At 44.2% G+C, this 14,691-nt stretch overlaps 1 protein-coding gene across 4 annotated transcripts in view; it reads right to left on the reverse strand.

Moving 5' to 3' along the window:
* Positions 1-6,650: 6,650 nt before the first annotated feature.
* The window catches only part of hus1 (HUS1 checkpoint clamp component), a 55,227-nt gene continuing 47,186 nt past the window's right edge, over positions 6,651-14,691 (reverse strand). For 3 of the 4 annotated variants that reach the window (XM_085988105.1, XM_085988103.1, XM_085988106.1), the window contains 2 exons: positions 9,548-9,679; positions 6,651-7,434 (listed from right to left, as the gene is read on the reverse strand). In XM_085988105.1, the coding sequence (XP_085844231.1) occupies positions 7,352-7,434; positions 9,548-9,679 (215 nt within the window). In that variant the 3' untranslated portion in view covers positions 6,651-7,351. The other variant, XM_085988104.1, reaches the window with a different exon arrangement.

Genomic DNA, 14,691 nt, shown 5'->3' on the forward strand with positions numbered 1-14,691 from the left:
CCAACGTAGTTGAAGGAACTGAAGACCGGGTATCCGAAATAAGGAGCTCACAGCGAGTTAAGAAGGTTCCTGAAAGATTGACATACAGTACACTAGGAGTGCCAAGTGTAATGATAGCCCCTACGGTTCGATATGTTACCTCCCTTTATACATGGTTGGGAAGCATGCAACCACTTATGTGTAAAGTTCATTAGTCATGGGGACATGCCTATATTTGGTAGGGGGGGGGGGGAGTGTAATACCCACTGGAAATGTTATGTACGCTAAGTATGGTTATCAATCTTTAACTTAGACACTGTATTATCATTGTTATAAATCCCTGGGTTAAAGTTGCCCATGTGAAGGTACGGCAAGAACTTTTAAGGACACAATGTGACTAAGAGCAGACTTTCCATAATTCTGCACCAGTATCAACTGTTGCAGACAGTGAGGCTGCGCAACCTCCAGGCAGAAACCCCAGGAGGAAGGGGTGGAGTCGGGGTTTTTCGAGCGGGAAACGGGAGCGACTGGAAGAAAAGAGGGCAGGAGCTCTGAAAAGAGGGCTCAGGAGGCAAATGGCTGCCGCATCCCGTCCCGGGCTTCCAAACTCGGCCGCCGCCCTTCGTATTAGTAGCTCTGCATCCAGAACTCAAAGTGGGATTCAGTGATCGTGAAGAGAATTCAACGAAGGGGTTCGGAGTCGTAAGTCTTGCAGACATTATACATACCATGAGCTCCAACTTAAGCGCGCCAACGAAAGAGTGCACTCGAATTTGGACACAGGGACAGATTCTCCTTTGAATCCATATAAATGGAGAATGTATGTTTATTATGTCTAGATTCATTCTAATGTATGCAAATGTTTAATTTAGGTCATTGACCCGTAATCTTCTTATACTGTCTGACGTTAAAACTATAAAGTAAGATAATTAGAATTAAGCCATTGTAGTAGTGATCTCCTTACTGGACTATAGAATACTGTCTACAACAGAGACCACATCTCACATATATCTAGAGAACCGAGAAGGGGTTACATATCAATGAATTGGTCAGGTGGGCAGAAAAGTGGCAAATGGAATTCAATCCGGAGAAGTATGAGGTAATGCATTTGGGGAGGGCTAACAAAGCAAGGGAATACACAATAAATGGTGGGATACTGAGAAGTGTAGAGGAACAGAGGAACCTTGGAGTGCATGTCCACAGATCCCTGAAGGTAGCAGGACAGGTAGATTAGGTGGTTAAGAAGGCATATGGGATACTTTCCTTTATTAGTTGAGGCATAGAATATAAGAACAGTGAGGTTATGCTTGAACTGTATAAACACTAGTTAGGCCACAGCTAGAGTACTGCGTACAGTTCTGGTCACCACATTATAGGAAAGATGTGATTGCACTAGAGAGGGTACAGAGGAGATTTACGAGGATGTTGCCAGGATTGGAGAATTTTAGCTGTGAGGAAAGATTGGATAAGGCTGGGGTTGTTTTCTTTGGTGCAGAGGAGGCTGAGGGGAGACTTAATTGAGGTGTATAAAATTATGAGGGGCCTCGATAAGAGTGGATAGGAAAGACCTATTTCCCTTAGCAGAGTGGTCAATAACCAGGGGGGCACTGATTTAAAGAAATTGATAGAAGGATTAGAGGGGAGATGAGGAAAACTGTTTTCACCCAGAGGGTGGTGGGTGTCTGGAACTCACTGCCTGAAAGGGTGGTAGAGGCAGAAACTCTCATTGCATTTAAAATGTACTGGGATATGCACTTGAAGTGCCGGAGCCTACAAGGCTACGGACCAAGAGCTGGAAAGTGGGATTAGGCTGGATAGCTCTTTTTCGGCCGGCACAGACACGATGGCCTCCTTCTGTGTCATAAATTTCTATGATTCAAGCTTGGAATAGGCACAGCATAGCAGCCACATTCCCTTGATTGTACAGAAAGGTAGAATGAGTACTCCAACCTTTCACAACTCTTCAGCAGGAGGCAAAACTGAATTCATTGCTTGCAAAGGAATGGCTGGTGCTGCTGCTATTCTCACCCACGTGCAGTCTAGCAGTAACAATTAACGTGCATTTTTTGAACACATTTTTGGAGTGATGCGCTATCAATTACTCATAAAAGACTGAGAGTTAAGAGAGTAACTAAAGGCTTTTATTAACAAAAGAATGAAGGTCTGCCTCGAGTGGTCGACCGGTCCAGAATACAAAGGGGCTGGGGAGCAGTCACCTTTATACTAGGACTTGTGGGAGGAGTCAGCCGAGGCATGTCCAGGCATGTACACAGTGGAATACAAACAGTGGTTTACCACATTCACCCCTTGTTTAAAATTGAGTCCGGCGGGGTGAAGTGTATTAAAAGTTAGTGTATTGGAGTCTCTCCGGAGGTCTTGTCTGCCGCTGTGATCGGCGTGGCGACGGCAGGGGTAGTGGAGCTTCCGGCGTCGAGTCCCGCGTAGGCTGTGGCACAGGCGTGTCATCCTCGTAGATGTCGAGCGGGTCGCTGGGCCCAGGCCTGCCGTCTGCCGGGGCTGGATATCGGATCGTTGGGGGGGGGGGGTGGTAGTGAGTAGTGGGTTACTGCGGCCCCCAAGGGTGCAAGGTCTCTTATGGAGACTGTGTCCTCCCGCCCGTCCGGGTATGCAATGTAAGCATACTGGGGGTTGGCGTGGAGGAGGTCGACCCTCTCGACCAGGGGGTCCGTTTTATGGGTCCTCACGTGCCTTCTCAGTAGGACCGGCCCTGGGGACGTCAGCCATGGCGGTAGCGATGTCCCCGATGTGGACTTCCTTGGGAAGACAAACATTTTCTCATGAGGGGTGGCGTTAGTGGCAGTGCAGAGCAGTGACCGAATAGAGTGGAGCGCATCGGGGAGCACATCCTGCCAGCGGGAGGTTGGAAGGCCCCTAGACTTTAAGGCTAGCAGGGCGGCCTTCCAAACTGTCGCATTTTCTCTTTCCACCTGTCCGTTCCCCCGGGGGTTGGAACTGGTGGTCCTGCTTGTGGCAATACCCCTAGTTAGCAGGTACTGACGGAGTTCGTCGCTCATAAACGATGAGCCCCGGTCGCTATGGATATAGCTGGGGAAACCGAACAGGGTGAAGAGGTCGTTCAGACATTTAATGACCGTGGCACTGGTCATGTCCGGGCAGGGGATGGCGAACGGGAAACGGGAGTACTCATCAATAATATTGAGGAAGTACACATTGCGGTCGGAGGAGGGGAGAGGCCCTTTAAAATCAACGCTCAGGCGCTCGAAGGGGCGAGTGGCTTTTATCAGGTGGGCCCTGTCTGGTCTATAAAAGTGCGGTTTGCACTCAGCGCAGACTTGGCAGTTCCTGGTCATGATCCTGACCTCCTCAATAGAGTAAGGCAGGTTGCGGGCCTTGATGAAGTGGAAGAACCTGGTGACCCCCGGGTGGCAGAGGTCATTGTGGAGGGCCCGCAGTCTATCGATCTGCGCGCTGTCGCAGGTGCCACGCGATAGCGCATCCAGGGGTTCATTGAGCTTCCCGGGCCGGTACAAGATCTCGTAATTGTAGGTGGAAAGTTCGATTCTCCACCTCAAGATCTTGTCATTTTTGATTTTGCCCCTCTGCTTGTTGTTAAACATGAAAGCAACTGAACGCTGGTCAGTGAGCAGGATAAATCATTTTCCGGCCAGGTAGTGCCTCCAATGACGCACAGCCTCCACAATCGCCTGGGCCTCCTTCTCAACAGCGGAGTGTCTGGTCTCCGGGCCTTGGAGGGTTCGTGAAAAGAAGGCCACGGGTCTCCCCGCCTGATTGAGGGTAGCGGCCAGGGCAAAGTCGGACGCGTCGCTTTCCACCTGGAAGGGGATGGATTCGTCCACTGCGTGCATGGTGGCTTTGGCAATGTCTTCCTTGATACGGTGGAAGGCTAAGCGGGCCTCTGCCGTCAAGGGAAAAGAGGTGGACTTGATCAGCGGATGGCCCTTGTCCGCATAGTAGGGGACCCACTGGGCATAATAGGAGAAAAACCCCAGGCACCTCTTCAGGGCCTTGAGGCAGTGGGGGTTCCATAAGGGGACGCATCCGGTCGGGGTCGGGGCCGATGACTCCGTGTTCCACAACACAGCCAAGGATGGCGAGGCGGTTTGTGCGGAATATGCACTTCTCCTTGTTATATGTCAGGTTCAGGAGTTGGGCGGTGCGGAGGAATTTTTCGAGGTTTGCGTCATGGTCCTGCAAGTCATGGCCGCAGATGGTCACATTGTCCAGATATGGGAAAGTGGCCTGCAACGCATTTTGATCTACCATCCGGTCCATCTCCCTTTGGAAGACGGAGACCCCGTTGGTGACGCCAAAGGGAACCCTAAGGAAGTGATAGAGGCGGCTGTTTGCCTCAAAGGCAGTATACTGGCGGTCCTCAGGGCGGATAGGGAGCTGGTGGTACGCTGATTTCAGGTCAATGGTCGAGAAGACGCGGTACTGCGTGATCTGGTTGACCATATCAGCTATGCGGGGGAGTGGGTAGGCGTCCAGCAGGGTGTAGCGATTTATTGTCTGGCTGTAGTCGATGACCAGGCGCTGCTTCTCGCCGGTCTTAACGACCACAACCTGGGCTCGCCAGGGGCTGGTGCTGCCCTCAATAATCCCTTCCTTCAGGAGCTGCTCCACTTCGGTTTTAATGAAAACCCTGTCCCCGGCACTGTATCGCCTGCTCTTTGTGGCGATGGGCTTACAGTCGGGGGTGAGGTTAGCAAACAGTGGGGGGGGTGTGACTCTGGGTGTGGAGAGGTTGCACCTGGTGCGCGGCGGGCAATTTGGGAGCTGCTGGCTGCGGACTGTGAGTGGGGGTAGGGGTCCACCGTACGCCATCGTAACACTTTTAAGGTGGCACTGAAAATCTAACCCCAGCAGGACGGCAGCGCAGAGGTCGGGCAGGACCAGAAGTTTAAAATGATCGTACACGGTCCCGTCTACTACGAGTGTCACTACGCAGTAGCCGCCGATGTCCGCCGACTGGGACTCGGAGGCCATAGAAATCCGCTGGTGCGCAGGCAGGACTGGGAGAGAGCAACGCCGCACCGTGTCGGGGTGGATGTAGCTCTCCGTGCTCCCAGAGTCAAAAAGGCAGATTGTATCGTGGCCATTTACCTTAATGTCCATTGTGGAACTGGCCAGCTGGTGCGGTCTCGCTTGGTCCAGTGTAACGGATGCCAGCGTAGGGGTCGGTGTGTCGCTGCGGGTATCAGATGAGGCGGTGTTGGGGGCCTGCTGCGTTCCGGCTGTCGTCCAAGATGGCGGCGTCCATGATCCCCATGTGGCTGGAGGCATCCAAAATGGCTGCTGTACCGGTGGTTCGCACATGGCCGGGAGGCCCAAGATGGCGGCCCGCATGGCCCACACGCGGCGCTGCTGGGGTTCGGGGTGGCTTTGGCCCTGCAGACGTTAGCGTAGTGTCCCTTCTTCCCACAGCCCGAGCAGATCGCGTTTTTCGCCGGGCAGCGCGCTCTGGGGTGTTTTGCCTGGCCACAGAAGTAGCATTTCTGGCCTTGGGGCACTGCTGTCTGGCCTTGGGACACTGCTGCGGTAGTTGGGCCGTTGCTGGGGTGTGGCTGGGGTGGCACGGCGCTATGAGGCGGTCCTACCGTGTCCCAGGCTGTCATTCCCCGCGGCGTCCACGGTGCAGAGGAGTAGGCATCCATGCCCTGGTAGGCTGCATCCAATGATAGTGCGAGTTCAGAGGCCTTGTTGAGGTCGAGGTCACTCTGCTCCAACAGTCGCTGTCGGGTGTAATTGGATCTGTGGCCCGCTACAAAAGCGTCCCGGATAAGTTCCTCTGTGTACACGACGGCCTTTACATCCTTACAACCACAGGCCCGGCCAAGCACAGACAGTGCCTGAAGGTATTCCACGGTCGATTCCCCAGGTTGTTGTTTACGACTCCCCAGAAGGTGCCTGGCGCACACTTCGTTCACTGGGCGCGTGTACTGGTCCTTGAGGAGCTTGATAGCGTCCGCGTACGAGGTCGCGTCTTGGATGACCGAGTACACTCGGTGGTTCACTTTGGAGGTCAGGACATCCAGTTTGTCCTCGTCCGATTTGATTGCTGCGGAGGCGGTCAGGAATTTTTCGAAACACTTAAGCCAGTGAGTAAACTTGGTGGATGAGTCCGCCTCCCGATGATCTAAGTCCAGGCATGCTGGTGTGAGGATCTTCTCCATTATAAAAATTTTGTTAATAAAATTGATGCGCTATCAATTACTCATAAAAGACAGAGTTAAGAGAGTAACTAAAGGCTTTTATTAACAAAAGAATGAAGGTCTGCCTCGAGTGGTCGACCGGTCCAGAATACAAAGGGGCTGGGGAGCAGTCACCTTTATACTAGGACTTGTGGGAGGAGTCAGCCGAGGCATGTCCAGGCATGTACACAGTGGAATACAAACAGTGGTTTACCACATGGAGAAATAAAAACTAGAAATGTAGAGATCTAAAAATTATTCACTAATTAATTCAATCTAGTCAGTATTCCTTTGAAGTGCTATTGGTGCAAGTATAAAAGCATTTCCTCAACAAATGTAGTAACTTTGCAAAAAGAAATGCACACTTCTACCTCTCCAACTTTAGGCATTATATTACTTTTCTGTTGTAGTTAACTGAAGCATCAAGTAACATTAAATAGGAATTTAAAAATAAATAATTGTAGTAAATGTATAATGTTCTTTTTCAAGTCTTTATTGAAAATCTAGAAAAAGCAAAGAGTGAAAATAGTTCATATGTTTCAACTTTTCTGGTCTGGCAAACTCAATAAATAAATCAACCAAACTGGCAGTAATACAATGCAGGAAGAAAAAACAAACAAGGCCATAACTGCACCAGAAATTGTGCATAAATTACTGGAACTTTGTTCTAAACTGCAAGCAACTGCCTAGATTTGAAAAATAAAGTACATACAGCAACGCAGTAACTCCACAGAAACTGAATACTCACATTGGAAAAGAGGCCTTTGCAGTTTTTAAAAAGATGCAATTTTTCCACATTGAAACCAGATACAAGAATATATTAAATAGATAGCTTAAAAAAGTGGAGTTTCATCTTCAGTAGCTCTTGAAAGTGGATACTTCTGCAGCGAATAAATCAGGCAAATCTCTCAGGCAAAGTAGAAAAAATGTTAAAACATTTTATCTATGTTGTTGCGTCTGAAATTTAATCAGACGTCTTTTATCTAGCAACAACTTTTCAAAGAGCTAAAACATAAAAGGTTATTGCAGTGGCAAGTCCAACAGTTTGCCCCGTTTCTCAACCAGAGGTTTCATCTTGTCGCGAGGTGGACTTGTCAGGCAGGATGCTCATTTTTCTCAAGCAAGGATGATACTTCTGCAGGTGTCCATGATACTGTTAAATGTTAATGGCAAGCTTCTCAAGCAAGAGCTGGTATAAAGTACTGAAGAGACACATCCTCGTGTAGCAAAACAAAATGAACAACTTTTTTACTTACTATATCTGTAAAGAAAATGCAAAATTTTGTTAAAGTGCAACTAATACTCAAATTTAACAAGTTTTAAACATACGATCATAAAGCAAATATTAGCTCCGTCATTTTAAATAGGTTACCGTCAGTAGGACAGTTAGAACACCTCAGCCATTACATGCAACAAGTATGTTTTCAGTCATGGGGCAAGCATACAATTTGCTTCGCTTTGCATGTGTGATGGACCATCAGTGGTCCTCACAGAAAGAGCCTGATGACCCGTGCCAAACTGGGTGGGGGTCTAACTGGTTTTGAGGCATGAGTAACACCTTGCCTTCCCAACCTTGCCTCATCGGAGATACAAAAACACTTCATCTGTTAAAGACAGAAGAAAATGAGGTAACCTCATGGCTACACAATCATTGCATCAGAAAAATACAAAAATCACTTCTGCCTATTTAAAATACTTTATCTTTTGTGCATAAATAATTAGAACACATCCACAACTTGACTAATGAAACCAAACAACATCAAGAAGAATTTTAATTAAAAAATCTGAAAAGTTTCAACTGCTCCACATTTACAGTTCTGCAATTTATTCCCTGCTTTGGCTGAAACTTTGTGACACGTACTGACATTCTCCCACTTGCAGATGAATGTGATCAAAGTGCCAACCATCAGACTTGAGATTTCACAACAGTTTTGTGAAACTCAGTAGTCTGATGTGCAGATCAACACAATAAAGGCACATTTACACAATTTTTAAATGTTAGTACCTCTTCCGTGGAGTTGCTCAGTGAGTTAGAGAGTTGCTTTGAAGGAATATGGGTTTTTATAAAAATGCTGTTTTAAAAACTGCATAGTGAGGTTTTGAAAAGATGAGCAGTGAAAGAAAAACGTGCAGATTAGGGCTAAATATAAGAGATTTAGTGTGAAATACACAGAAAATGAAGTTTAGACAGACTGTCAGAAAGCAGAGGTGAATGGAATTATCATTTCGACTGAGGTTGGGGAAAAAAGCAAAACGTAGAGTGGCCTATTAAATAAAAAGGGGTTTTTAAAATAGAAAACAAGATCATTAAAAATTGAAGAGGTATGGCAAAACAGAAAATGGGGTATCAATAAAGTGAGAGCAAGAGAGAAGAATTTGATCATTAAAATGTAAAGATAAAACTGGGAAAATAATCTTGCAAGAGAGCGAGAAAAATAGGGTATTAAAAATTTAGAAGCAACAGTCTGTATTATTGCTGTCCCCCAGTGTGTAGCATGTACATTTTTTGTCAGTTAAAAAATGTGATATATCCACACACTGGGACACAGCAACAATGACACACACAGACTGCAGGTCTTGAATTTTTAATACCCCATTTTTTTCTCTTTGCTGCAAGCTCATTTTCCCAGTTTTGTGTGGTGCAGCGTTGGGCCAGGGTCTGCTGCTTGATATTTGCTGCCCTGGGCTGCTTCTGGTCTTGTCTGCCATCTCTGAAGACACTTGCTTCATCAGTCAACTTTGCAGGTAAACTGGTACTTCAGTTCTGAAAGCGCAATTAGCGCTTATAACTGGAGAAAAATCAACAGGTGCAATGGCGCAGGTGCTGGGGTTTTATATGGTATGGGAGTAGGAGGCCAGGTACAGGGCCACCTATATGCAATATTGTTACAGCACTGCCTATATGCAATGTCATTTTAATTTTAGGCACATGCTCAGTGGACCCCAGGACAAAACTAGGATATATTCCTACAGTGTGTGGAGGATGCAGAATGAAGAATGCCTTTTGTGACAAATGATCCTGCAATATGAATGACAGATAACAAAGCCATTCTCAATTTTATTTAAGAAATTCAGGAGAAACTTTTTTTTACTGAGAGTGCTGAGAATGTGGAACTCGCTACCACATGGAGTGGTTGAGGAGAATAGCATAGATACATTTAAGGGGAAGCTAGATTAAGTACATGAGGTAGAAGGGAATAGAAGGATATGTTGATCGGGTGAGATGAAGTAAATAGTGGGAGGAGGCTCATGTGGAGCATAAAGATGGGCATAAATGAAGATCGAATGGCCTGATTCTGTGCTGTAAATTCTATGTAAAATCTAACATTGTTAGTCAAAATACATTAAAATGGAGAAAAATAAACTTAACTCACTACATATGGCCTTGCTTGGATTGACCTGCTGCCCAGCAAGAAACTGTAGAAGTCTCTTTATGTCTATCCTTGCTTCAGCCATGTACGCTGGATCCCTCATTTGGAAGGAACCAGGTTGTGTTCCTTCTTCAACTGTTAGGAATAATGTTTAACATATTATCTATTGGATTATAAGCTAACTGCTAAAGCTTAACTTTAAAAATTAATTTTATGTCCTCTAAAATAACACAAATTAACAGCATATTATTCAAATTGCAATGGCCAACTTCAATATTTACAAAGTTCAAAATGTCAAATTCATAGCTTCTATTTAGGTTTATGGCTAATTATGTCATAAACTGAGTAGGTACTGTATAGAGGCAGGCTGATATGGAATCCATACAAGAGCGACATAAATTTCTTAATAAAATATCAGCCTTGATTTTGATAATTGCAGTAAGATGTCTTTACTCATATACTCAAATCCTCTTGTAATAAAGGCCAACATACCATTTGCTTTCCTAATTGCTTGCTGTACCTGCATGTTAACTTTCAGTGATTCGTGTACAAGGACACTCAGGTCCCTCTGAACACCAACATTTCCCAATTTCACCATTTAAAAAATACTCTGCTTTTCTATTTTTCCTACCAAAGTGGATAATTTCACATTTCTCCATATTATATTCCATTTGCCATGTTCTTGCCTACTCACTTAGCCTGTCTCTATCCACTTGAAGCCTCTTTGCATCCTCTTCACAACTTACATTCCCACCTAGCTTTGTATCATCAGCAAACTTGGATATATTACATTTGGTCCCCTCATCCAAATCATTGATATAGATTGTGAATAGCTGAAGCCCAAGCACTGATCCTTGCGGTACCCCACTAATTACAGCCTGCCAATCCGAAAATGACCCATTTATTCCTACTCTCTATTTTCTGTCCGTTAACCAATCCTCAATCCATGCTAGTATATTGCCCCCAATCTTGCTTAATAACCTCTTGTGTGGCACATCATCAAATACCTTCTGAAAATCCAAATACACCACATCCACTGGTTCCTTCTTATCTATTCTGTTAGTTACAACCTTAAAAAACTCTAACAGATTTGTCAAACATTATTTCCCTTTCATAAATCTGTGTTGACTCTGCCCAATCCTATTATTACGTTCTAAGTGCCCCGTTATCACGTCCTTAATAAGAGATTCTAGCATTTTTCCTGCTAACTGGTCCATAGTTCCCCATTTTCTCTCTCCCTCCTTTCTTAAATAGTGGGGTTACATCTGCTACCTTCTAATTCGCAGGAACCATTCTAGAATCTATGGAAGTTTGGAAGATGACAACCAATGCATCCACTATCTCTATAGCCACCTCTTTTAAAACCATAGGATGTAGGCCATCAGGTCCAGGGGATTTATCAGCTTTCAGTCCCATTAATTTCTCCAGTACTATTTTTTTACTAATACTAATTTCTTTCAGTTCCTCATTCTCGCTGGACCCTTGGTTCTCCACTATTTCCGGGAAGTTTTTTGCGTCTTCTTCCATGAAGACAGACACAAAGTATTTGTTTAATTTCTCTGCCATTTCCTTATTCCCCATTATAATTTCTCCTGTCTCAGCCTGTAAGGGACCCACGTTTACATATTTTATATTTAATTTTGTTAGTACAACATGTGCTTCCTGCACCATGATTTTTGTCTCACATTGTGATACTGAAAACTAATGCCTGAAGTCACCCCTAAAAGTCACCGCATTTATTTTACTTTTAACGGTCACAGTCATGCCTGTTAACATTTCTATTATGCTCAGTGAAATAAAGAATAGATTTGCCTTCCAAAGCTAGGCTTTATTAACTTTAAAATCTGCAGCACATCTTTCCACATCCAGTCCCAACCAAAGCTGGAAAAGAACTGAATTTAAGGTGGCCACCACACATCATGTGACATCAACTACCAATGAGATTACAACATATATCCCAAGGCAGTTAACAAACAAGCAATCACAATACTTTTACTAAACAAGGAATAATCACCACATTCACCCCCTCCTTTTAAAATATACTCCAACCTAAATAACCTTTACAATTTATAATTAATTATTTACAACTAAAACTATGCACAAGAGTAAAACTGTTTACATGACACAATACTAAGTGAACAACAACAAATAATAACATTGCACCTAAGTATTAAGTATCTCTCAACTAAAATATAATATAATATTTCAACAATTTTAAAACATTACTATCAATTTAAAAGTCCATTTTCAATCAGTCGACCAGATATCTTGTTCGTGTCGACCTTCTTAACCTTGGTGAAATTCCTTGCCCTCCCACACCAGAAGGCACAGAAGTATCTTCAGCAGGAAGGCTATCCATATCCCGATTTTCAACGGTTTCCGGATTAGAAATCCCATCAGAAGGTAAACTGGGACGGTCATAAACATCCATCAAGGGCTGACTAATAGAAGTATAATTATCTGCAATTGGATTGGAGACATTCGTAGTATCTGTAACAGCATCCACATTATGTAAATCATGACTATTGTTAATATCCTCAGAAGAGGGCTGGCCACCACAAGGAACCAAGTCTTTAATTGAAACAGTACTTTCTTTCCCATCTTGGAATCGAATATGAGCATATTGGGAATTTGCCTCCAACAGCTCCACCTCCTCCACTAAAGGATCATATTTTGACAATCTAACATGGCGTCGAAGCAGCACAGGTCCCTGCATAGTAAGCCATGAAGGTACCGAATATCCCGTAGTAGATCTCCGTGGATAGTTAAAGAGCCTTTCATGGGGGGTCACATTAGTAGCCGTTGAAAGCAATGATCTAATGGAATGCAGGGCATCAGGCAGTACCATTTCCCACTGTGTATTCTTAAGGTTCCGGGATGTCAAAGCCAACATAACTGCCTTCCAGATCACCCCATTGTATCGTTCGCACTGTCCATTACCCTGGGGATTATACGGGGTAGTTCTACTAGTAGAAATTCCCCGACTCTGAAAGTATTCCTTCAACTGGGAAGACATAAAAGAACTTCCCTGATCCGAATGGATATACGCAGGCATACCAAAGATGACAAAAAGTTGAGTCAGACATTTGATAACTGTAGCAGCTGATACATCTGCACAAGGAAAAGCAAAAGGGAACCTTGAAAACTCATCCACAACAGTAAAAATATATCGGTTTTGAGCAGTTGAAGGAAGAGGCCCCTTAAAATCGACGCTCAAACGTTCAAAAGGAGAAGTAGCCTTTATAAGATGAGCTCGTTGAGGCTTAAAGAAATTCGGTTTACACCGAGCGCAGATAGAACATGATGAAGTCATCCGCTTGACGTCTTCAACTGAAAAGGGCAAATTCTTACTGCGTACGAAGTGTATCATCCTCGTAACCCCAGGATGACATAAGGCATTGTGAAGATTAATAAGCGTATCTCCGTGAATCACAGAACAATAAGCCCTCGACAGTGCATCAGCAGCAACATTATCCTTCCCCGGACGATAAACTATGTCAAAATGGTAACATGCCAACTCAATCCTCCATCTCATTATTTTATCATTTTTGATCTTTCCAAAATGTTTAACATCAAACATAAAGGACACAGATTTTTGATCAGTTACCAACATGAAATGTCGCCCCGATAAATAATGTCTTCATTTACGCAATGCTTCTACTATTGCGTATGCCTCTTTCTCTATTGAAGAATGTCTTTTTTCACTATTGTTCAAAGTACGTGAGAAAAAGGCCACAGGTCTTCCATTTTGGTTCAGAGTAGCCCCAATTGCAAAATCAGAAGCATCCGTCTCGATCACAAAAGGAACCCGCTCATCAATAGAATGCACAACTGCTCCTAAAATATCCTTTTTAAAATTCTCAAAACATGTCCTGGCCTCCCATGATAGAGGATATGTCGTAACCCGAATAAGAGGCCGGATCTTCCGTGAAAAATTTGCAATCCAATTAGAATAATAAGAAAACAGTCCAACAACTCGTTGCAAAGCCTTAGAATTAGTAGGACAAGGTAAATCAATCAATGGTCGCAGACGTTCTGGATCTGGTTTAACCTTGTATCCCGAGATAATATGCCCCAATAGATTTACCTCAGTAGTCGAAAAGATACATTTCTCTTTATTAAAAGTTAAACCAACTTTTTCCGCAGCTTGAAGGAATCTTTTTAAATTAGAATCATGCTCCACCCTTGATTTGCCACACACCGTGATGTCATCTAAATATGAAAAGGTGTCAGAGAGGGAGTTATCACTTATAAAAGCATCCATTGCCCGTTGAAAACAAGCAACACCATTAGTAACACCAAATGGTATTCGGCAAAACTGATACAGCTTTCCACCAGCCTCAAAGGCCGTATATGGTTGATCCTTCTTAACAATAGGAATCTGATGATAAGCACTCTAAGTCAATAGTGCTAAAAACCTTATACTGAGATACTTTATTGATAAGCTCATCAATCTTAGGCAAAGGGTACGCATCTAATTGAGTATACCTATTAATAGTTTGGGAATAGTCTATCACCATTCGTTTCTTGTGTCTCTCGTTAGTCGTGACAACTACCTGTGCTCGCCAAGGCGAACAACTAGGTTCAATGATTCCTTCCAATAAGAGACGTTGAACTTCAGAATTAATAAATTCTCTATCCTGACTACTATATCTTCTTGACTTGGTAGCAATTGGCTTACAATCCGGCATCAAATTGGAAAAAAGTGATAATGGAGAAATGGATAAAGAGGTTAATCCACAAATAGATAAAGGTGGCTTAGTCCCTCCAAATGAAAGACTAAGAGACTCGTGTAACTGAAGCACATCATGTCCAATCAAAATATCCGCACAGAGATTAGGCAAAACAGATAGGCGTATATCAGTATACGTATTACCTAGAAGAATCATTTTCACAAAGCAACAACCAGCTATTTGTGAAGTAAGGGTCGTCTGAGCCATACACACCTGATACATAACAGGCGAAATTTTCAAATGCTTCTCCTTCGCAAACTGAAGACTTATAAAACTCTCAGTACTGCCCGTATCTATAAGGGCCTTCACTTCCAACCCATTAACTTGAGCCGTAACTATAGCTTTGTTTAGGCCATGAGCAAATGCAGCAGAAATTGATGCAATAAACGCCCTATCTAAAGGCTGAATAGTCAC

This window comes from Somniosus microcephalus, chromosome 5, assembly GCF_052327205.1.
Source record: "Somniosus microcephalus isolate GS21.2 chromosome 5, FLI_Smic_1.0, whole genome shotgun sequence".
NCBI classification, from domain to species: domain Eukaryota; kingdom Metazoa; phylum Chordata; class Chondrichthyes; order Squaliformes; family Somniosidae; genus Somniosus; species Somniosus microcephalus.